The 23,998-nt window shown below is 42.1% G+C and overlaps 2 protein-coding genes across 3 annotated transcripts; both read right to left on the reverse strand.

Annotated features, from left to right (window-relative positions):
• Positions 1 to 155: 155 nt before the first annotated feature.
• Positions 156 to 11,982, reverse strand: LOC137781998 (integrin alpha-6-like). 2 transcript variants are annotated; one of them, XM_068571057.1, is made up of 26 exons: positions 11,748 to 11,982; positions 8,789 to 8,916; positions 8,591 to 8,670; positions 7,720 to 7,981; positions 7,366 to 7,497; positions 7,030 to 7,243; positions 6,745 to 6,938; positions 6,541 to 6,638; positions 5,852 to 5,979; positions 5,682 to 5,768; positions 5,537 to 5,592; positions 5,226 to 5,389; positions 4,991 to 5,134; positions 4,770 to 4,885; positions 4,525 to 4,681; positions 4,345 to 4,428; positions 4,169 to 4,248; positions 3,925 to 3,999; positions 3,731 to 3,833; positions 3,431 to 3,601; positions 3,211 to 3,312; positions 2,996 to 3,106; positions 1,966 to 2,061; positions 1,293 to 1,418; positions 1,080 to 1,155; positions 461 to 594 (listed from the first exon to the last, which is right to left on the reverse strand). In XM_068571057.1, exons 1-25 carry the CDS (start codon positions 11,921 to 11,923, stop codon positions 1,090 to 1,092), a joined length of 3,150 nt encoding a protein of 1,049 aa, XP_068427158.1. In that variant the 5' UTR covers positions 11,924 to 11,982; the 3' UTR covers positions 461 to 594; positions 1,080 to 1,089. The 2 variants fall into 2 exon arrangements, with proteins under 2 accessions (XP_068427157.1, XP_068427158.1); XM_068571056.1 differs by lacking the exon at positions 1,080 to 1,155 and having other exon boundaries at positions 156 to 594.
• Positions 11,983 to 18,215: 6,233 nt separating this feature from the next.
• metap1d (methionyl aminopeptidase type 1D (mitochondrial)) lies at positions 18,216 to 22,908 on the reverse strand. The gene is made up of 10 exons (XM_068571662.1): positions 22,851 to 22,908; positions 21,769 to 21,929; positions 21,531 to 21,680; positions 21,298 to 21,446; positions 20,689 to 20,731; positions 20,432 to 20,595; positions 20,235 to 20,332; positions 19,901 to 19,948; positions 19,736 to 19,814; positions 18,216 to 19,578 (listed from the first exon to the last, which is right to left on the reverse strand). Exons 1-10 carry the CDS (start codon positions 22,891 to 22,893, stop codon positions 19,494 to 19,496), a joined length of 1,020 nt encoding a protein of 339 aa, XP_068427763.1. The 5' UTR covers positions 22,894 to 22,908; the 3' UTR covers positions 18,216 to 19,493.
• Between the last annotated feature and the right edge of the window lie 1,090 nt (positions 22,909 to 23,998).

Here is a 23,998-nt window from a genome sequence, read left to right on the forward strand (position 1 = left end):
TGCCTCTGGATGCTTTGCATGACTCTTTGGCTAGAAGGGCACGTAACATAAAGTACTCCTCATGAGGAATAAATACAAAACAATTCTGCAAAACATTTTTAAAAAATTGTACAAAAGCTCTAGAAATAATCCCCCCATCCCCCCCACCCCTCCAGTCAACACTGAATGTAGTAAATGTACAACAAAACCTCTGGGACTGATGCAGGACCATCTCCCACAATGCAACGCTCCTTCCAGTGATTCATAGGACTTCATCCAACATCAATTCAGCCCTCAAAGTCGACGGTTTCATCAAGATTTAGTGTTTACAACTTTTTCCTTTTGTTGCATCATAGAACTTTACGGACACACTGTGCAAAGACTAAGCAGGATAAAAAAAAAAAACTGAAACCAGGAGTTCATCTGTAAGCGACCGCAAATGTGTGGAGTCTGTTAATAATGTTCCTTGTCATGCCAGGTTGTCATCCAGGGCTGCTTTTCCAAGTTTTCCCAGTTCCCATTATTCCTTGTGTTTCTGACTCTCTCCTCCCGTTTGATGCAAACAGCGTTGTAACTGGGAACGCCGTCTTCATATTTGGCACGCTTAAAGCCACACTGGAGAGAAAAGGGGAAACAAAATCAGTATTTAGTTTTGGGCGAATGCTATTTAAAAGGCATTCAGAAAGCAAAAGGAGTTTGAAAAATCAGTCTGTTTCACAGGAGCCAAGATGCAGTAAATCCACTGAGGGGTGTCGACGAGCCCTCTGCACGATTGAAAGTCAAAGCTGGAGAAGGAAAACCTTGAGACCAAGTGACTGCGTGTGTGATGGAAACCAAAGAAAGCCGAAAGCGAGCAAATCAAAGATGCAGATGAGCCCCCACGGTGCCGTTGCTCCTCACCTCCGCTGGCCATGCAGGTAAACTACTGATTCACACGAGTGAAAATTTAACTCTTTGCAGAAATAATCAATCAGCTTTTATAACAGCATTCATGTCGGTGTGAGAGTTGCCCGCTTGCCTGCCAAATACCACAATTTTAGAGCAAAAAAAGGAGCGAGAGAGAAGGATTCACTCATTCATGGCAGGCCGGGTAATTTTACCCTCTTTTTTTTATGCGTTTGATGTCAGTCCCTCTTTTTCTGACGGGTCCTCTTTTTTCTTTTTCTCAAAGAAACACTGAGGAGAGGAACAGGGTTAGAAATCGTGTGCATACGCTGTCACGGATACCTGCAGTTTGTGTATGGACGGCTCGGTCTTCACAAGTCCTGAGTATGTGGATGTGCTGCATGTGATTTCATGTCCTTCAGTCCTACCTTCCACAGAAGGAAAGCCAACAAAGCCAACAGCAGCAGCGCGAACAGGACGGTCAGCACGATGATCCACCACGGCACCCCCCCGTACCGAGCTTCAACCCTCTCTGGGAACAACGTCAGCATCACCTGGAAGAAATAATGCAGTGGCCGAACATCTGCATTACCATTTCTGATTCAACCCGTTGAAAACTGTGGAACCAATTTTGTCTCTCGACCTCTTTTTTTTTTTACCCAAAATTAATTACAATACTTGTGTTTATTGTATGTATTTGTTCAGCAAAGTCTTGGGAAAAAAATGTGTATCTGCAACAAAAAAAAATCACGTTTAAAAGATATTTTGATCTTAACTATGAACATCCAGCATGATATGAGCCAGATTCCCCAAAAATGCCTCCTGGAGCGTCAATAAGACACCTTTTTGGAAAGATTAGGACCTAAAGAATCAGAATCTGCAACACAACTCTCAATAAAAAACTGTGTTAGGTTGAAAAATGGAAAAATATCATGTATTTTGTAGTTTCAGATCTCTTTATATTCTCACAATATCGCTTGTGATCTACACAAGCTCAGGTTTATAATGTTGAAATCAGCATTATCTTATGTAATAAATAACCATAACTCCTTATTGCAGCTGTGATATATTGCAAATACTTTTTGAAATGGTTTTAATTACCTGTGTCTCTGCGTTTTTCAGCACTGTGTTCTTTGCGCCATCGACGCGCAGCGAGGCCTTCACCATCACCTCTACGTGGTGGAGCTTGGCAAAATTCTGTTTGAAGGGAAAAAGAGAAGATTACGTCAAATACGCATTACTAATTGCTGCAAAAAACTGTTTACTTTTAAATAAAACGAGTCAATTATTATAATAATTATTCATTATAAGTTCATAACGCAATTGATATGACTAAAAATATTTGTGCTATTCTTTCAGTAAGTCCCACAACCCAATTTATTTTCCCTTTAACATCGCAAACCTACAAAAGAAATCAAGACAATTAAGAATTAATGTCAGCCAGTCAGGACAGTGAAGTTGCTGAGACAAAAACTGAGTAAATAAAACATATTTTTCAGACAGTCTGTTGTGTTACCACTATGAAGGTGTTGTGTTACCTCTATGAAGGTGTTGTGTTACCTCTATGAAGGTGCTGTGTTACCTCTATGAATGTGTTGTGTTACCTCTATGAAGGTGTTGTGTTACCTCGATAAAAGTGTTGTGTTACCTCTATGAAGGTGTTGTGTTACCTCTATGAAGGTGTTGTGTTACCTATATGAAGGTGTTGTGTTACCTATATAAATGTGTTGTGTCACCTCTATGAAGGTGTTGTGTCACCTCTATGAATGTGTTGTGTTACCTCTATGAAGGTGTTGTGTTACCTTGATAAAAGTGTTGTGTTACCTCTATGAAGGTGTTGTGTTACCTATATGAAGGTGTTGTGTTACCTATATAAATGTGTTGTGTCACCTCTATGAAGGTGTTGTGTCACCTCTATGAATGTGTTGTGTTACCTCTATGAAGTGTTGTGTTACCTTGATAAAAGTGTTGTGTTACCTCTATGAATGTGTTGTGTTACCTCTATGAAGGTGTTGTGTTACCTTGATAAAAGTGTTGTGTTACCTCTATGAAGGTGTTGTGTTACCTTGATAAAAGTGTTGTGTTACCTCTATGAAGGTGTTGTGTTACCTTGATAAAAGTGTTGTGTTACCTCTATGAAGGTGCTGTTCCAGAGGCGAGATTTGAGAGTGAAGACGGCGTTACTGTCCAGGCCCCGCAGGGGGCACTTTATCGTCACACATTTCGCCCCGTTGTCACAGGACTGTCCACAAAGAAAAGGAGCACAGACTCACAACTTGTTCACACTACGACTGCAGGCAAAATGACCGTAACATCTGGTAACAGAGCGTGGCGGTGTGACGTTACCAGAGTTTTAAATTTCTTCTTGTCAAGTAAACGTGAAATGGTGCCTTTGTCACTTCCCGGGGTGTTTTCTGCTGCTCTTCTTCTCCTATTGGTTGTCGCTTCCTTCAAGCAGAGAGAGAATATGCAACTATTTAATTTTTTAATTTGATCAAATAGCCACATACCTCTACTGCTATTTAAAAAAAGTCAATGTGCAAGCTGAGTGACCGGCACCACTGACCATGTTAAGAGGGTTGACCTCCCCTTTTGGAGAGCACTCGATCTGTTTAACTCCAGTGGAGCTGATATCCATCAGGTAGAGCAGCCACTTCCCCTTCGCGATCACTTTGGGCCAGTGGATGTCGAGCGTGGCGGTGCCAATGTTTTCCAAGTGCTTCCCGAGGTTGATTATCTGCAGAAATCAAGACGGGATCAGTGTCCCACCCCAGATGGGTGTAGTATTATCATCTCCCTAAAGAACACGTTCATGCAAAAATAAACATTTCAATTAGATGGAGGCCACTCGCCGTCCTGTACTCACTCTGAACTGGTGTGTGATGGCGCTGCCGATGTCACTTTCAACCTTCATGTCCGACTCACTTTTGACCTTTCCTGTAAAGTAGAGCTGAGACGGCTGGACTTGTCTGAGGGAGACAGTAAAATTTTAGTTGGTAGCATTAATCTGTACACGCAAGTGCGTGTTTGGATATGAGATGCATGTCGTGTGCTTCTTACCCTGTCAGGGACAGCTGCAGCATGACGACCAACTTCAACTTTGCTATTAAAGGCGGTATTTGCTGGTCACTCGTCCTGTCGGATCAAAGGTCAAGTCAGAACCTCCTAATGTAGGCTCACTACAAATGTTAATGCATAATGAAGATGTGTTACAGTCCAGGAACACATTTTCTGCATATATATATAGTCTTATTTATTCATATGATGTATTCCTTGATACTTTTGCAAGCTTAGATTCACTTACGTTTTCAGCTGAAGTGCAATCTCCAGTTCAGTGTTATCGAGAGTGAAGCCCGATGTGCTCAGGATAATGTAGAAGGTCGTCTATACGCGCAAAACAAATAGACATTTAACATTTAAACGGGGCACCTTGTGCAGGGGAAGTGCACGTTGTCCGAACGGTGATTTTTTTTCGCTCACCTCTGAGTTGCGTCTGAAGGGGTTTCCGAGCTGACAGTCGACGTTGGAACCATTTTTATTAGCTGAACAGAATACGTCCAGCGCCTGAAATCAATAACAAGCTCCAATCAGAGGCTCGTTGGAACGTGTGTGTGTGTGTGTGTGTGTGTGTGTGTGAAGGAGAGAGTGTTTGAGACTCACAGCAGGTGCAACGTGGTATGAAGAGTAAGTAAGGGCCCGAGGGAAGGCGGCGACCACCATGGCTTCGTGCGCGTCGTCTCCATTCGGATTGGACACTTTGACCTCCAAGGCGATGCTTTTCTGGTCGCTGAGCGTGAACACCGGCACGCCGCCCTCCCTTCAAGACACACACGGTATGAGCGCCGTACGCCACGGACGAAATAAAACCCCCCGAAGGGAAAAATAGGCGCGTGTATCCGTCTTACATTTCTAACGGGGTGAACGCGTCTTCCTCCGTCGGCTTGTTGCCGTAGCGGTAATTCACCTGCAAGTTGCTCCGACAAACGTTGTCACTGCCACACCCTTCCTTCAGGAAATTCACCTACAATCACACACACACACGACAAAAAAAAATGATTACGTAGACGCATGCAGGAACATCAAATCTACTACAAGTCTATATAGTCTATCCTTCATGCACGAGCACCTCTGATCGGGTTTTCGCTGGCTCGTGGGCGTCCAGGACCGGTGGTATTTGAGAAGTCGAGCTCTGTCTCCGTTTACGGTTGCCGTCCTGGATTTCCACCGACACGTCGATGGGGATGCCGTGCAGCTTGTCTTGAATATCACTCTGTAGGATTACGCATTACTCGTTACCCAAAATGCACTTCGGGGAAGAGAGAAAATAAGAAAGAAAATGCCCAGAGAGAGAGAGCAACTACCTGTATGAGGAGCTGACGCTTAATGCACTGTTTCTTTGCTTTCATGTCCAAGGTGATGGTGCCTTTGGACTCGTAGGGATTTTTCGAGGGTTCAGAGAAAGTCGCTCTGGACGACAGACCCTTACTTCTTTGCTCAGCATCCGCCTCGAGGGAGTAAACCAGGGCTAGACGGGGACGGCAGGAAGAGAAGCGTAAAGAAGCACAGATAAATATGACAGCGTGTGGTTTCTTCCTGTTGATGAGAAGCAAAAAAAACTACAAATACATAGACGAGAGGTTGCTTTTATTTCAAAATAGATGGCGCAGCTTACTCAGACTTTTAGCGTAGTTCTTCGCAGAGACGATGAAGCACGCCTCAACCTCCAAGCTGGGGACACAACGCAGGTCACAATCAGACACAGTAGTTTTTCCTCACAAGTTAATCAAAGCACCTACTGAAAAAAAAGAGACACAAACCAGAAGTTGTCGCCACATTTCTTCTTGAAGTCGATTTGATTCGGCGTGAACGTGATTTCCTTCTTGATGTTAATAACTGGACGGGTTCTGGGGAGGACAGAGCTCAAGTGAGCGAGCTTTGACTATCACCGTGAGAGATGTTAAGTGGGAACGATGTGCCGCTCACTCACCGGAAGACAAAGACAGAGTCGGAGAGCGAGCCAACAGCCAGGTCCAGGTAGGAGTTCTTGTCCAGGTCCATGTTTCCGGCCAAAGAGTAGCCGAACAGAGTCACTCCTAAAGACTTGCCGGACAAAACCTGAAGCGAAAGAAACACACGTTTTGAATTCAGCGATCAAAAAACTTCTTCTTTTTTTTTTTGAGAGCGTTTTTTTTTTTTTCGACCAAATTTTTTTGGGGATCAAATTTTCTTTTTTTTTTTTTTTTTAGAGCAAATTGCTTTTTAGAGAGGAAATATATTTATTTTATTTTTTTTAGAGCGAATTTTAGTTTTGAGAGCATTTTTTTTTAGAGCGTTTTTTTTTTTTTTTTTAGACCAAATATATCTTTTTGGAGAAGATTTTTTTTTCTTCTTTTGGAGCAAATTTTCGTTTTTTTTTTAAGAGCGTTTTTTTTTTTAGATTGTATTTCTTTTCGAGAGTCATAATTTTAGTACAAGCAACAACCTATCAAAATGAACATTATACTGGAGACAATATCCACACATTTCAATTCATTTTTTAGAAGCTTTTAGAACTCGAGCTCGGGCTTTTTTAGTTTCTTGGACGACAACATGACACGTTTGAACAAAATGTAAATAGATTTATTGTGGAAAACACAAAAAGAAAGCGATGAGCTATTCTCCCAGTTTATTTCATACCTGTGAGGCTTTTTCTGAACTGAGACCTTTGGCTGATCCGTGGTAGATGTACACATTCCCTGCACCGTCGTTGTCATATGGAGCTCCCACTGCAAAATCTGACAGGAAGAACGACACCTGTGACTTCCAGTGTGGTGACACAGGAACATCCATTTAAATTCAGTTTAAAGACAGACCAGCTGACCAAACACATTGCAGCCTTACCATGGTACCCATCCTGATTGATGTCCCCCAGGTTTTCCACAGCGAGGCCAAACATGGAGTCCTGCGGTCCGTCTATTCTGGTCGGGGTGACTGTGTTCCACTTTCCCGCTTTGTTAACGTAGACGTAGACGGCTCCTCCTATTTTCCCGTCCTTCTCAAAGTACTGCGGAGCTCCCACCACAATGTCCTGCCACCTAACACACAAGACGAGGGGCATTGTATGTTAGTGCGTATGCAGAAATAGAGCGAAGTCGCCGGTTGCCTGCGTCGCGCCGCGCTACTCACTTGTCCCCGTTGAGATCCAGCACGGCCAGATCGTAGCCGAAGGACGAGGCCAGCCCTTCCCCTTCCAGGGTGAACTCTTCCAGCAAGATTTTGGTTGTCTCGTCGCCTTTCTTTAGCAGCACCACGCTGCCGCTGTGATTTGCTCTGGGAGCTCCGGCCACCACTGTGAGCTGGCCCTTCTTGGTCAGATGTTTTCCCGAGTCCAGAGAAAAGCCTGGGGCAGAGACACGCGCCGACATAGTCAGAGGGTCGTCGGGTACTTTGAGAATGCTCCTTTGTTCGCGATGGCGCAAAATGAAGCAACGGTGATGAAGAAAACAAGCTGCATTTTTTTACCAAGGTAGCTGTTGGGTGGCGCGGGGACCAGTGAAGGGTTCTTCTCGTTCTCGTCTCCGACCTCGAAAGGGCCGTCGTCAAAGATATCCATCTCTATGAATGATTCGTTCTTTTGTTCCAGACGTACCACACCTGGAGGAAATGAGAGGTTAGGACTGGAGGGATCTTGAAATTCCTTTTTTTTAATGTGAAGCGAACATCATACATCATATGGAATGGATTGTTATTAAAGGACGTGCAGTTAAAATATCTTACGGAAAATCTTTCAAAGCTTAGTTACTAACTGCAAGCTGCTAGCGAGCACACACACACACACACACACACACACTCAAGCACACACAGATTAGACTATACCTTTCCAGCCGTACGCTCCAGGAGCCCCAAAGATGAGGTAGTGGTAGTCCTTGTCAAACGTGGCCGACAGTCCCTGCTGGCAGGAGCCGAACATCTCGTGGCCTCTGGGCCGGCTCTCACAGAAATGCCAACTTCCTCCCTCTTCACCCGAGTAGGGATTAATAGTCAAGGACTGGCTGAGCACGTAGCAGCGGCCGATGATGTCGCGGGACTCCAGCTCTGTGTTGACGCGAGCGCGCTGCTTGTAGCGGTGGGCGCAGGTCTAAAGAAAAACACACAGTCAAGATGACGGGATGCTGATTCGCGGGAAAAAGCTGATGTTAAAATAACCGAATAGAGATTTAATGTAAGAGTGATTATCCATTTGAACTTTCATATCATTGTACATTTAAAGAATTGAGTTTAGAATTGTCGTTTAGGACAAAAACAATTTGAAGACGTCACTTGGGCTCTGCGAAAGTGTAATGTAGAGAAAAACAATTTAGGATTAGTCTAAAAAAATGTTTGCAGATCATTTAAATACCTCTGAACTTCTTCAATTGATTCAGAGTTTCATTGCATGTCATTTATTTCGTGACTTAAATCCAAAACACAACTTTTATAGCTGTGCTAATAATGGATCATTTTAAATGTTGTTATACTTTCCCCTGTATTCTGGCACGGCATGTTGGATAGCCTTATGGCTGAACCTGATGATTGTTTTCATTATCAATGAATAGAAATAACTGTAAAGTCAACAAAATAATTTAAAATGGTTAAAAAGAGACTTTTCGCCACTTTTGCCGAACAAATGACCCAAACGATTTATCGATTATCAAAACAGTCGCTGATTCGTTTTCTGTTGATTGACGAATTGACGAGGTAAACTTACCACAACCTTGCCTCCTGGACCCTGACTGTTCACCGTCACTCCCATCCACTGGTTCTCTTTGCTTTCTGTATTTCCATCCTCTGCAGAGACGGACAGAAACAAACACACGCATAGAATATTGTAACTCAAATCTGAGGGTCGGGGTGGGGTAAAATAAAACTTATTAGAGAAATGCACAGGGGTCAGCGAATGTCTCACCATTGTTATCAAAGTCAACTCTCTCGCAATTCAATGAGTTGGAAGTCACGCCACACTTGTAAAGTCCTCCTGTCACCTCAGATATTTGTTGCGACAATTTCTTTGCTTTCGGGGCACCGACCAGCAGCCTGCAAACAGACACACAAACCAACCGGTTGAAGCATGTGCGGTTCCATCGACATGCTTGTTGTGAAAGAGGCTCAAGCTGTGCAGCTCTTTTTTGTCAAGAATGAGAAGCATTACTTCCACTTGCACATAATGTCATTATCACACATGTCTATTGTGTCACACAGCAGCCGTATTCACACGCAAACACGCACGCAAACATCCGTCACCAACATGTTCCATGTCCTCTCGGTGCAGCTGAGTCAAAGACCCCTTTCAAACGAACCCGGTTTCCTATCTCTCTCTCCACACACACACACACACACACACAGAGGCTGCCATTGTGAACTAAGGACAGGAGAAAATGACCATCGTCAAGACTTGGATGTGACATTTTCTCACATCCAAGTCGTCCACAGAATGACACATTGAGGGAAATCACTCGGGCATCTGATTGAAATTAGTCCCTTCAGAGGGTGAGGGTTATTTCCAGGTGGGTACATCTCCGTTCCCGTTAAGCTCAGAGACGCAGGAAGTCAGGAGAATTGATTGGAAAGAGCTCTGCTAGGGCTCTGGGGAATAAGGTCACTGGGCCTAAAGATCCTTGCTGCAATAATGACATTGTTTACATATAATGCAAGAGATATAACACATTTTTTTCATCTAAATTGAAGACCAACACACTGCTCTTAATGCTTAGTCCACAGGATGAAGAGAGAGAGATTGTGTGTGTGTGTGTGTGTGTGTGTGTGTGTGTGTGTGTGTGTGTGTGTGTGTGTGTGTGTGTGTGTGTGTGTGTGTGTGTGATCCAGAGCTTCATATCGTGTGTTATCCAATCTCTCGGAGTCTGAATAACAGCTGATATTCAGATGTAATCTTGATTTATGTTCCTCTCAGCTTTCTCTCATCCATCAACTCTCTCTTTCCCTCAGTTCTTTGCTTTCTCTCTTTGATGTTGGATATCCTCAACCAACCTGAAGAGAAGGGTGGGAAGGGGGAGGGGCGAGTACTAAATCTGACTCTCATACTGGTACACAGACCGTACACTCGAACTTCCCTAACCTTTCACTCGGTGTCCTTCTCCCTCCTCTCTCCATTCTTTATTCTTCATTTTATTAACAGACAGCTCCATCTGGCAATTATGACAGACCGCGGAATGCAACGCACGCACTGACACGTGCACACATGCATATGCACGATCCCATTGGCTCCTGCAGGTACATGTACGACACATCCCTGTTGGGCATGAAAGATACTGGGATACATAAAAGAGAATAAAAGCTGGAATGCATTGCTGGCAAAGGACTGTTACGCACCGAAAACAGCCAGAAGATGTTGTTGAAAGTTAGTGATCTACTGCATCTATTCATCTATCTATCTATCTATCTATCTATTTATTCTCATTATATCTATTTAATTGCCTCAGGTTAGAAATATTTCAGCCAACACATTGAGCTTTCTAACACTCTTTTCCAAGTGACTGACAAGTAGGCAACGCCTCAGTGCTCAGTAACAGCATGCATCAGCACCATTACAGTTTAACACAACGAACAGGCACGCACATGCACGCACAAACACACTCACATGCATTCACAGGCAGCACATCAATGCATTGTGTATACACACAAATACACAGTCAACAGTGAGAGTGCATTCCACCTCTACAACAGCGGTATGAGCAGCGTTACTTGCAAAAAACAAACATGGCCTCCTGCTTGAACATTCACACACACATTTAAACTTGTGTTATAATGTAGCACAACATGCAGCTGATGGATTATATTTCCAAGAGACACAATCTTCGATTAAAATAGCTCATTGTGTTTGACTAACAGTCCAAAACTCGAAATATTCTATTTTGCGTCTTAGGAAAATAAGCTGTGTGTGTATGTGTGCATGTGCAGCAGTTGTGACAGTGTCTAGAAGCCAATGTTTAAACCCCAGCTAAGAAGGTTAAAGAGTTGGGAATGCTGAAGAACTCTGGGTCATAATATCTTCCATTTGTACGTCACACTGGTGACCTTTAGGCATTAGTTGTGCAAATACAGTGTACAGTGTGACATTGCTGAATCTGAATACTTGCTCCACTACTAAATACCGACCAGCAAACGTATTTTAGTCACAAACACAGACAGACGTGTATATTTATTTCTGGCTCGGTCCATTATTGTCAAACAGACTCCCAGATAACAGAATGTCACTGGCACTTAATGTCCAGGCTTTTAAAAGCAGTTGACCACTTGATGGCAGTTAGCCTTTATGCACGATGATAAATCCCTCTGAATCAATGCCCATAAAAATGCCACCAATGATTCAATGACATGTTTTGGCACTATAGGGGCCAGAACTCTGGGAAAAAGTCAGCAAAAACAAAGACTGAGGGAGTTGTGTGTGTGTGTGTGCGCGCGCGCTGTTACGCGCTCGTGGGCAGAAATCCTGCTGCGACAGTGCAATAAAAACTCGCAAATAGGTAACCTGGAAGGAAAGATTAACATGGCAGAGCTGTGTTTGAACACACAACAGGTGTTTGAAGCACACTGCAAAGAAACTGAGCGAACTAATTGCTGAGTTTTTTCTTCTGAAAAACTTTCTCTGAAACTACCTGCGACATACCTGAGCTCATTGCCGCGCATTTGGCGCTCGTGACATTTGTACAGTGGTTTAAATGGTGGCTGTGAATGGTTTCGCGTGGCTCCTGTAAGCTGCGCTTTCGCTCCAAAATAAACACAGCCGTCAACATGGCTGTGACATTTGAATTGTGTTGCTACATGAGTTATTTAAAGTACATATAAAAGCGTATTTCCGATGCAAGGACGATCAAACGCGGTGCCGCTTTAAGTTCAAACAAACTCACATTCTCTTATCCTCCGGGCTAAGCTGCCGGTGCATGGCGAGAGAGAAGCCGAACAAACTGCCTTTGTCTCCGGTCTTCTGCAGGACGTTCTCGGTGTCCAGGTTGAACGCCGACAGTCGTCCACATCCCAGGAGGAAGACGACCGTCCACAGTCCGCAGGTGGTCCGGCCCTCCATGAGGTTCACTCGGGTGCAAACAAGTCCGCTCGGATGGAGACACGCTGGGTCCTTACTGGAGGAGCTGCGGAGGGCGACTGACTGCTGGAGGGGGTGAATGTCGTGCACTTTACTTTGAGCTGCCCCTCCCACTGGACACACACACACACACACACACACACACACACACACACACACACACACACACGTTCATGTTGATTTACACTTCATATACACTTCACATACTTTGCATTTTGCACACTGTTTAAACTTAATTAAAGTCCTTACATACACACTGCACAGTTATTCATATTCTATTATATATATATATATATATATATATATATATATATATATATATATATATATATATTACATATTTTGCAAACTCTGTTTACATTTAATTTAATTTCCTTATTATACACTGCACAGCTATTTGTATTTTATTGTGTATATTTATAATTTTTTATTTTGTATATATCTGTCATCCCTGTTCTTATATTTTATTTTATGTTGTATGTTTAGTTTACGACTTCTTAAAGTATCTATCTATCTATCTATCTATCTATCTATCTATCTATCTATCTATCTATCTATCTATCTATCTATCTATCTATCTATCTATGTACCTACACACACACACACACACACACACGCACGCACACACACACTTACACCACTGTACCTCGCGTGAGATTCCTTTTTTTTCAATCGAATTTATGCTGTTAAAGTACATTTTTGTTGAAATGCTTGGATCTCTATTGTTGAGCGTATTTGTCGTTGGAAAATATCAATACCTTTTGTTTTGTCTGTTTTTCAAGTGCAGGAGATCAACACTGTACCCTGACTGTGGGCCGAGGATGCTGGACGCTTTATCGAAACACATTGGCAGCAATAACATGGTGCTTCTGGGGTCCAGATCTCAAAGTATAACACGATAATAAAGACCTCTGTTAAACTTGGACGCGGGCGTAACCACAACATGTGCAAAGTCGCACAAAAGGAAAATATTGGCGATGAAGACTTGCTTCACGTTCTCACAGTAAATTGTGTTGACTGACATCCTTACTGTTGAGACAACAGGCTGAGAGAGGGAACATTTGCCACAGCAGTTAGTCAATGTAGTATTTTTGGACAAAAATACCAATATTAATGTTTGGCTTTGCTTGTGTGTTGTTGCAATACAGTAGCTGGCTTCTCCCAGAAATCCAGAGCTTAGAAAATAGTCAAAATTCTCACTCAGATTGTTACATGCCATCGCCCCAGGGCCGGTGTCTTCTGTAATGAGTCATTAAATGAGTCACAGAGCCAGAAGGACCCAGAGACCAGACTGAGCTCAGACCTGCACATCAACACACACACACACACACAGATGGTTTTCAAGGCATTCAACGAGACGCTGACCCGAAGCCTGTCCCCCGCAACACAGCATGTCAGCAGACAAGGCCGGCTTTGTCCGCACATTGAGAGAAGAGGGCTGACAGAAAGGGAGAGGGAGAAAGAAACTGCCCACGTACAGTAGAAAAGACAAGAATAATGGTGGAAGAGGGGAATGCAGAGAGAGGGGGAAATGGACAGAATGTGGTTCACTGTGCAGGCCTGTTCTCTACTGATTCACTGTGGAAATCAACATTACTTTTATATCAGATCTTTAATTAGATGGTAGGAAAAACACGTATGTATTTGAACTTAAGAATCAGAGGTTTCAAAAACTGCTTTGTTCCAGGTGAGAGAGCAGCAGCCTGCGAGACGATCGCCAGTACATTTTGTCTGCCGAAGTTCAGAAAGAGGAAGCGTCCACATGGCTGATAAGAAGCACAGTTTGTACTGCGAGATGAGGTGTGTTAGCACGCCCTTGGTTAAGCATCTATCTATTCATATAAGCCAAAGAAAAGATCAGAATAAAAGAAAAAGTAAACAATAGTTCCCAACATTGAGCTAACATAACAAAGACAGAATATTGCACAAATACTTGAGAACAGACTCTTGAACGAACAACCAATAAATGATTAGTAAAACACATATGTTGGCTTCCTGATCCCTTTGTAAATGAATCACAGCTGATTAACTCTAAGTCATACAAAAGTACACAAATCATTAGCTCCATGAATATTAGCGACTGTTAAAGGCTACTTTTTTAAAAGAGTTTCAGTTCATTTTCAACAAACAAGAATACTGCAAATTATTTTAATTACCTCGAACCAGAATTAAGAAATGAGTCACGTGTGTGTGTGTGCTCAGTTTACAGCGTGTTCATTATTACGACATCAGAAGAGCACACAGCTCGCCTTGGGTGCTAAATGAGAGGAATGACAGTGAAAGCAATGTTCCCTGACACACACACATACACACACACACACACACACCTACACCTAAAATTCAGCGCCCAGACTCGCCTGAGCCACATCCCTTCCTGTATTTGTCCTTAAAGCTCCAGGTACACTCAGGGAAATCAAACGCACACTCACCTGAGGGAGTGGCGCAATGAGCTGGTAGGGTGTGTGTGTCTTTATGAAACTGTAGAAACATGTAGCCTTGGGATACTGATAAACATACGCACCCACACAATCAGTTTCACAATCATATTGGACTGGAGATCTTTCACAGCGGCAACGCATCAATGCACTTTCCCTGAGCCATCATAAGCCTGTAAATATGTTTACAGAAGATCATCTATGAAATAGTTTATGGCTGATTTCAATTCAGATAAGGTTTGCTAGTTGAAAAGCCAGAGAGCCTTCAGGAAAAACAAAGAACAGACTTGATTGAGTGTTGATGCAGCTTTTTCTCAACAAACAGCAGTTGGAAAATACACTTTTTTTGGCAGGAGCTTGATACCTTTTTTCTATTTGTACAGCTAATATGAAGCTACAGCCAGTGGGCCGTTAGCTTAGCATACAGGCGTGGGGACAGCTAACCTGCCTAAAATATCTGAAACTGCCTCGTTATTTATTTCAGCCTTTGCCAGAGGATGTAATGTGAGATGCTGTTGTGGGACGGGTCCCAGTGTTGTTGGGTCCAGGTGCTACAAAGAGATGTGCGCTACCCTGAGGGAGGAGCGCGGGATGAAAACGTTTACTTTCATGCGGTTCAGTTTTCCCATGATAGATTCTCATTGGTGAACGTTCGTCTAAGCACATTAAACATCTTTGTCATGGCGGCTTTTCACTTGTCAGGAAATGTGCCTCGTTCCATTGAAATCAGATGTTCTGTATAGTTTTATTGCTGTCCCTCTCTTCTCTACTCTAATGATGAAATGCATTTTTTTAATGTTGTGTCTTCAACCCTTAAAGGTTCTCTTGTTTCACTTGGTTAGAGCATTTCTATTGCCTCCACGAGGCTCTGTACATGGCGATAACAGTGTAAACAACGATACTCCACTATATCTGGACAGCGAATGACTCTGAACATCATACTGAGAGTCTTTCATTAAGCTTTTTGATATATTTTATTTCAAAAACCACGTTGACAATATGGGAACGGTTGCAAATTAATCCAAAATACCATAATCAAAATAGAGCGAAAACAAATATATTATGATCCCGTTGATACGTAGTGTGATAATTAATATTACAATAAATCTACCACTACAGCCACAGCTCTACTCGGGAATGTGCATACACACACTGTACACACATCAGTGCACACACACACACACACACACACACGCTTGCTCTGAGCTGCATAACCGGTTTTCCACTGGTCCAAGCACTGCAAGAGAGGGCATTGTGCTGGGCAGTGAGCACCAGCGTGTGTGTGTGTGTGTGTGTGTGTGTGTGTGTGTGTGTGCGTGTGAAAATTACAAAACAACAAAGGCAGACAGTTCATTTATCAGAGACCGTTTAGAGCTGCCTTATGCATAACATTTACACACACACACACACACACACACACACACACACACACACACACACACACACACACACACACACAGCACCCCTGCTCTTATTTCGGCAGTCTTCTGCAGTTGTTTAGAGTCAGGAAGGGTGTCAAAGCAACAAAGAGACACACCTCTGTGTGGTGCACAAATCCAAGCTGCACACTGGGATGAGTGGATTGCGTCCTAATCTGTGGTCTGGGAGCACCAGATCACTCCTCCAGAATATTTCCACTGTGTTAAAAAGACGATGAAAAGCATTCCTCGCAGTGAAAGACTCAAGAGGTCAAACGAGAAAGTTTTCGCTTCGTAAGTGTCAATCAAGAGGAAATCCCTCCTGCACCAGTTTGGTGACTCAAGTTTATGACTGACTTCTTCAGCCACACACACACACATTAACTGTAAATTGTGACATACATAATCTGTGTCCTAATTTGACACCAAAAAATCCCTCGGATAAATGTCCACAGAAGCATTTCTATGTTGGGTCTTGTTCCCCAGTTTCTTATCCTCTTAATATGACACAAACAAGGAGACTTTAAAGAGGTTTATGTGTTTTTCTCTCAGTCAGTGTCCTCTGTGAATAATAATATACTAAACTAAAATGGTGAACATGGCTAGCATTACACCTGCTTAGTATTAGTATTGTGACTGTTAGCATGCTGAAAGTAGCATTTAGCTCAAGGCCCCGCTGCTCCTACATACAGCCTCCGGGCTAGCATGTCTGTGGTTGTGTTACAGTCAGAGTTTGGCAACTGAAAAAGAGAAGACAATGAAATAACAAACAACATAAAGAAGTAAAATGAAAGGACATTCGAAGGTAGAGAGTGTGCTGCGTCCCTGACCAGATGAGAAATTGTATTTAGTAAAATAAGTGTTTTTTTTGTTGTTGTTTCCCTCATTTCCTGCAGTTCCAGGATAATCACCATCAATGTAAGGATGTCCGTGAAGGTGTTTTCTCACTTGACATCACCCTGTACCTACATGTCCCAGCACAATGTTTGATCCCATAACAAAGTCAGCTGTTTTCGCTCGGTCTTCAGGTGCTTTGACTCACAGCAGAGAGGGCGACTCAGATGCATTCAGTACATGCCATCTGAGCATGTGTCAGAGAGATCTGCCTCTACAAGCCTGAAAACAACACCATGCTTTGTTAGAAATGCTGCAATTTTACAGGTCACCAAGAAAAACAAGAATTCCTGTGGAGCTTCTCAGTGAGATACCAGGTAAGTGTGATATATCACAGACTCACACATACGGGGATGTAGGTGCGCACATGGAATGTAGGAACCCATTAATCTACTCATCCTGTAGTTAAAGAACAACTGACCACAATACACAGTAAATATGTTAACATACACACACACACAAACAGCCAAAAAGGAAAACACATGAACCTTCTTTTGCAGAAGTAATGACAATCATTTGAAGATCGAAAACCGAAGAACAGGCAAGGATTTTACAGGAGCGCAGGAATGAGTCCCAACATGCAGGAAAAGAAGGAGAGGCAGGAGAGAATTCATGAGCACAATCCAACACCTCACCGTGCCACTCCCTGCTCCTCCCTAAAACGCTTTCCAAATCTACTCCCCCCCACCTCCCACCTCCCATTACCTACCTTCTGTTCGGCCTTCACTTTCTCTCCTCCTCGCTGACAAAACCTCTGGTATCAGATTTTTTTTGTTTCAAAATGAAAGACTCATTTGTTAGTGGAAGGACATCAAAAGTTGTTTCCGTTACTTCTGTCCTGATTTCACAAGAAACACACACAAACACGCACACTCTGCCCTAGAATGAACTAAGGAGTACTGCATTGCTTCAACAAGATACAATAAAGAAACTTCACTTTGGTATTTAAGGAGGTCTTTCTTTACGGTTTTAAATTCAGATTTTGTCCCTCAAGTTTAATACGAGCTGAATAAATGTTCAAATAATCCTTATCATGTTGCATCAATTACATATATATGTGAATCATTTCCTGGCTGGACATGACCAGACTCCTGAGTAGCCCATCCACCTTTATTTGTCTAATCCTTCCTGCCCCACCCAGACTGACACTGGCTTTAGCACACACACAGTCCCGCGCACACGCACACAGACTGCATTGGCAGGAAGTGAAAACACACCCAGTAGGCTGGAATCCAATTTCTCCACCGATGCATTTTTTCCAGTAAAACCTCACCATACACCATGCTCAGTTAGACGCAGTAAAGAGTATTATTACAAAAACATAACATTCATTTCTTCACAGCGTTGCGGGCATAAAGGACTTGATAAAGGTTGTGGGGGGAAGAATTGAATCAGTCACAGACTGCACACTGTAATCCAACTAGAAAATGACTAAGAAAGACCAGGTACTGTGCAAATGTGTTAGTGTAAAAAGCAAAAAGGAGGCGAGAGAGAGCTTTGTGAGATATTGGATCGCACGTTCCCGTCTTTATTAAATCCACCTGTGGCCAAAAGACAGTTAAGAGGAATAGGAAAAATACAACAAAGGCGGGATGCAGAGAGGAATGTACAACCCCTGTGCAGCATTGTCCTCTAGTCCAGGTTGTATTGTTCAGCATGTTAGCTGCACCAAAGCAATCTCTCGTGCTGAATAAACTAAGTCTGGTGGTGTGAGAAGCCTCGTCGTGTTGATAATCAAGATGGCCTCAGGCGTAGCGGAGCAGACTTTACAAAACAATTCATTATTGACACTCTGTTTAATCTAAATGTGCGTTCCACTTATCCTTCTGGGCCATGAACAGATTTGAGATGGTCAGATGTGTTGTGCTGCATTATGAGTGACAGCCTGTGCTACAACATGCTGAAGGTAAAATGTATTGTGTGCTGCCATCTACTGGCTTCAAGAGTCACTTCTTCTCCACTGACCTAACTGACCTACACTGCTGCCTAAATCATGCATTTTACTTGTAGTGCACACTGCAGTCACCCATACAACGTAGGCACTGTTGCATACTAATGTATGCCCTTCATTGAGACGTACATCTTCGTCATAACATTACACCTTGAACTTTGACCCTCATGCTCATATATCTGAGGAGCCACAGAGGATCGTGGATCAGGATACCCAGAAAAGTGAGCTGGCATGCATTCTGAAATAGCAAAAGGGTGCAAGAGGACATCCTGGTATTTTTTGCATACTGCATGTATGTATTAGAACATACCTGTGTGTTCCAATACTACCATACTATTTAGTATGCAAGAAAATATTTAGTATGTCCCAAATCTAAAGATTAGATTTTTTTTCTGTGACAGAAAATGAATAAAATAAAGATGACTTGAAATTTTAAAGCACAATTAAATACATTGCAGTGTAGAAAAGGCTGTAAAACATTCAAACAATGACAAAAGGAGATAAATACAATCAAACAATAATACATAAAAAGTAAAATTTGGACTCATGAGCTCAGTATTTCAAAAATGCTTGCCAAGATCTTACTTGAGTTGCTCCCATGCAACTGTTACAAGTCTCGCTTGAGTTGTAGAAATAAAATTGAGCTATCATGGACTCCATTAAAGCTGTCATATCACTCAGAAAGGATTATACAATTCTGAAAAAAAAATAAACAGGCCAGCCAAACTGGTCACCTGCTAGAAACGACACACTCGTGTTGAATATGTCGAGTTCTTGAAACAGTGTTTTGTTATCTCGTGTCGTTTGAGGTAAAGAGATGTCTAACAGCTGAACTTCGGGTTGTTTCCTTCAGGTCACAGATCGCTCTCCTCAGGCAGTTTAGTGAGAATATCCACTCCGTCAGCTGTGATGACCACCGTGTGTTCAAACTGAGCGGACCTGCATGAATGTCAATTAAGAAAACATGTGTACGCTTTTAAAGGAATAGTTCATGTGGGGAAATATGCTTATTCACTTTTTTTTTGAGAGTGATGCCGGATGAGAATGAATTTAGTCCGAGATAAAAACAAGATATTTCTATTTGTCCACCACAAACCTTTTATCGTCTGCAGACACCGCCGTCCACTTGTCACTGAGGATTCTAAACTGTGCAGACCCCTCCATCAGTATGGGCTCTACAAATGAACACACAATATCAACCCCACGTTCATACACAACGGCATCTTAATGTGCACAACAAAAACTGTAAAAGTCAACTCGCCTATCGTGAAAGACATCCCTTCATCCATGGTCATGTGATTGTCGTTAGCTGAAAATAAAGAGGAAAAGGACAATTTTCTTCATTAATTACAAAGTCCCCTTTGGCACATGGGCATGGTTTCCATGTTAGTTTGTATTTCCCTCATCTCAGTTTTCAGTATCCTTGTCTCACAAAATCTCTTCTGCCCACAAAGCGATCAATACCCAGAGTCCATAAGGATGTACGGTACGACTATTGCAGTATGCCATGTAAATTAAATTGAGACAGTCCATACATTATTATAAGGAAGCCAAACATAATAAACACGCACACAAACACACACGTGATAACTTACCGTGGTGCCAGATCTCAGGATGGCAATGAAAGCAAGAGCCTATTCCATGTCCAATGAAATAAGGACACACTTGAAATCCACTGGCGTGGGCGATTTTACTGCCAGAAGAACACAAAAATATGAGTTAGCAGTGGATGTGACTATTTGGTATGTACGTTTTTTAACATATATGTACGTGTGTGTGTGCGTGTGTGTACCTGATCGTGTTTCCTATAACACAGAGCTGTGCACCCGGCTTGCAGGCGGCGATGGCCTCATCTCGGCAGCGCCTCGCAGTTTCCACCAATCGCTGCCCGACCTCGTCCACCTGGCCAATCAAGAAGGTTTCTGAAGTGTCACCATGGTAACCATCTAAATACACCTGTAGTGAATAGAAAAAAAAAGGTCAGTCATGATGGCAGCATTGTTCTGCAGCAATGTCTTTAAGTTTGTTTGTGTGTCTGCAGAAACTCACAGTGACGTCAACGTTGATGATGTCGCCGTCTTCAAGTTGCCGACTGCAGGACAAATGAAAATAATGATGCACACAGAGAATCCTTTACATAATAATACCATTAATTAAGTACCTTACCTATTAAATATACAGCATATATGTGTGTGTGTGTGTGTATAAATATATATATTGTTTACTTCTCAAACGATTGAATCATAAAAGCTTTCTATCAAAAAGTCCAACATTTAAAGATTTAAGTTGTAAACATTCATTACAATGTGGTTAAATGTGTTTAAAAGTATTTTTCTCAATGACCATGTGGTTTATTTTCCCATTGGTAGAATAGAATTTTGGCAGGAAACAAAGAGACATGTTTTACAAAAGAATAATAGCTAAATACCTAAATAAGAAGTGTCATTAGGATATCTTAATTGATATAGCTTCTGAGTGACTATTCATATTTAAATTTGGCCTGCTGTACAGCACATACTGATTAAACCTCACTATTTATGATGAGTCTCTCAATAAAAAGACTCACAGGACCAAACTATTTCTCCATGTGGCTTCTGGCATTAAATGTTGGGACACCCATCATCTAAAAGTTATATAAGTATGAAGACAGCACATTACCTGTCAGGTATGCCATGGCAGACCACGTTGTTCACAGATGTACAGACGGACTTGGGGAAACCCCCGTATCTAAGAGGGGATGGGTAGGCATTGTGCTTGATCGTCTCTTGGTGCACGATGAAGTCTATTTCATCCGTTGTCATCCCAACCTGGAAGTCACAGGTAAAAAAATTGCTATGTTGTTTTTGATGACATGTACACACAAACATGACTTGGGGTGATGAGGTGCTTACCCTCAGACTGCGTCCAGCTAGCAGTAGCACATGTCTGGCTAGCTGGCATGCTCTGGCAAGACCTTCGATCTGCTCTTGGTCTTTGATATCGATGTAGTCTGGCCATTCTGGGACCTGTCTATGGCTCACATAGTCAGGACGCACAATGTGCTGCAGTCAGGAAAAAGAGGAAAGATGGGATAAGAAGGGTGAGCGCCAGAAAACCTGAGCGGGGCCAGACAAACACAGGGCAGTGTACCTTGGGTACTGCATAGGCAGGGCTAACAGTAGCTGGACGAACTACATTGTGAGAACTTTTCCACTTCCTCCAGAAGAAGTGCCGATGTTGCGGACACAGTAGGGCTTTTGGGGGACCAGAGCTTCTTAAACAAAAACCTCTGTGCAGGAAACCGCCCAGTCCTGGTGAAAAGGAGAGCAACAGAATGAAGAAGGTAGCTTCACAATTTCCAATATTCAAACAGCTATAAAAACAGATCCTTACATTTGTAAAGTAAAATTACAACGCAGTCTTGTTCAAGCTGACCTCTGCTATGTTCATGTGTATGGGCTTGAGATTTTACTGTACAGTTTTGGAGAAAATTGAATTCAAATTCAGCTTTAATGAGATAATGATATTCATAATGTCACAATTTCCAATATTCAACTTCTCCAAAACTTTACAGTGAAATCTCAAAGCCATACACATGGACAGAGCTGGGGTCAGTCTGAACAAGCCTGCGGTGTAACTTTACTTTACAAATGTAAGGATCTGTTTTTATAGCAGTTTGAATATTGGAAATTGGGAAATTATGAATATCATTATTTAATTTAAGCTGAATTTGAATTCAATTTTCTCCAAAACTGTACAGTAAAATCTCCAGCCCATACACATGGACATAGCAGAGGTCAGCTTGAACAAGACTGCGTTGTAATTTTACTTTACAAATGTAAGGATCTGTTTTTATAGCTGTTTGAATATTGGGAAATTACGTTGGAATGCTTTTTGTGCTATCTAAGCCACCGTAGACCACCATACTGTAACACCAACACCTGTCATTTATTTTCATGCGTGCGGCTCACTCGGCGGATGAGGGCACACTTGACCGCAGTATGAACGGACCCACGGCAAGATACACAGATGAGCCTAATTTAGCAACACCGAGCAAGCTAAGAGATGGCAAACACACAACGTCATTTACTAAATATTAGAGCTGCAGTCGTGTTTTAATACACTTTAAAAACAACTAGTATTTTTTAACGTTATTTGAGCGCATCAGTGGCCCGAGCTGCCGCGTGTCTCGGCTGTCTATCTACGTGTGGACAGTGTTTTTAGGTCAATACCTGCTGATCTTGCTGCCAGTCCCACAGAACAGTGCGCCGCCATGTTCTTTTATTGGTGGTCACGTGGTGAAGAAGCCACGTGACACATGACTCACAGTTACTACAAATGCTACATCCACAACAGATATGAAGCATCTTGTACTCTGCAAGCCTTATTAAGAAATATAAAGGAGTTTTTTTTTCTGTAATTTGTTTTCTTCCTGGTTGTTGTTTTTTTTGGTATATATTTTTGTGACGATTGTCTTGTGTTTGTGTAACAAATCGTTTTTCATTTGGCCAATAAAGTTGGCATGAAAACATTCACAATCTAATGTAAACTGCATGAAGAATTTTATACACTATGGAGCGTTGTCATTTTTCAGTATGGTTTTGCTGCTGGCCATTTCTATTGTGGTATGCTTTATTATTATTATTATTATTATTATTATTATTATTAATATTATTATTATTATTATTATTACTATAAGGGTCCAGTGGTGAAGGTAATTACAAATGTATTACCAGCTAAATGTACTGAAATAAAACTAGTCCGGACAGCTCTATAGGGCAATACCTCTTACAGCAGGTGACTTTACAGTGAGATTTAAAGTCATATGACACATGGCTATAGTGCCACAGTGCTGGTTGTGGAGTAACCAGGCACTGCCTTATCAGTGGCAACAAACACTGTTGACATCTGGATTAGCTCAGGTCAATGAGATAGTGTATTGTTTGTTTTGGAGCTGAGAAAGATTTTTGCTTTCAATAAGTTGCCTCTGCCTATTAGTGTCAGTAGCAGCAGCAGTAGAAGTAGCAGGAATAGTACGACCATATCAGCAAATTGTGTATAAGCAGCACAAGTAGCAGTAGTTGTAGTAGCAGTCTGGTGGAATGTAACCACACTACTACTGTACTCAAGCAACATTTTGAGGGTGCTTAATTGATTTTACTTTACAGCAGATTGGAGTATAGTATGCCAATTTGATGCTAGTTTATACTGCTTATACTTTGGAAGTCAATGTTGTACGTTTCACTCCAACATTAGTTATGCTAGTTTACTTTACAGATTCTGACTACTTAATAATACTTTAATTACGTTCAATTGGTGCAATATAGTGCAATATAAATACGTTTTAAATACTTTTGATTCCATCTGTATATTTAATATT

This window comes from Clinocottus analis, unplaced genomic scaffold, assembly GCF_023055335.1.
Source record: "Clinocottus analis isolate CAN_PGR_092001 unplaced genomic scaffold, fCliAna1.0.p SCAF_11, whole genome shotgun sequence".
NCBI lineage: Eukaryota > Metazoa > Chordata > Actinopteri > Perciformes > Cottidae > Clinocottus > Clinocottus analis.

Coding starts and splice junctions, on each gene's coding strand:
- LOC137781998 (XM_068571056.1), bottom strand. CDS start 11,923: ATGGAGGGCCGGACCACCTGCGGACTGTGGACGGTCGTCTTCCTCCTG. Junction 6,639..6,744: donor CAATCAGGATGGGTACCATG/GTAAGGCTGCAA, acceptor TCTTCCTGTCAG/ATTTTGCAGTGGGAGCTCCA. Junction 3,107..3,210: donor AGAAGAAATTTAAAACTCTG/GTAACGTCACAC, acceptor CTTTGTGGACAG/TCCTGTGACAACGGGGCGAA.
- metap1d (XM_068571662.1), bottom strand. CDS start 22,893: ATGGCGGCGCACTGTTCTGTGGGACTGGCAGCAAGATCAGCAG. Junction 21,681..21,768: donor CTGCCTATGCAGTACCCAAG/GTACACTGCCCT, acceptor TCCTGACTGCAG/CACATTGTGCGTCCTGACTA. Junction 21,447..21,530: donor TAGCTGGACGCAGTCTGAGG/GTAAGCACCTCA, acceptor TGTGACTTCCAG/GTTGGGATGACAACGGATGA.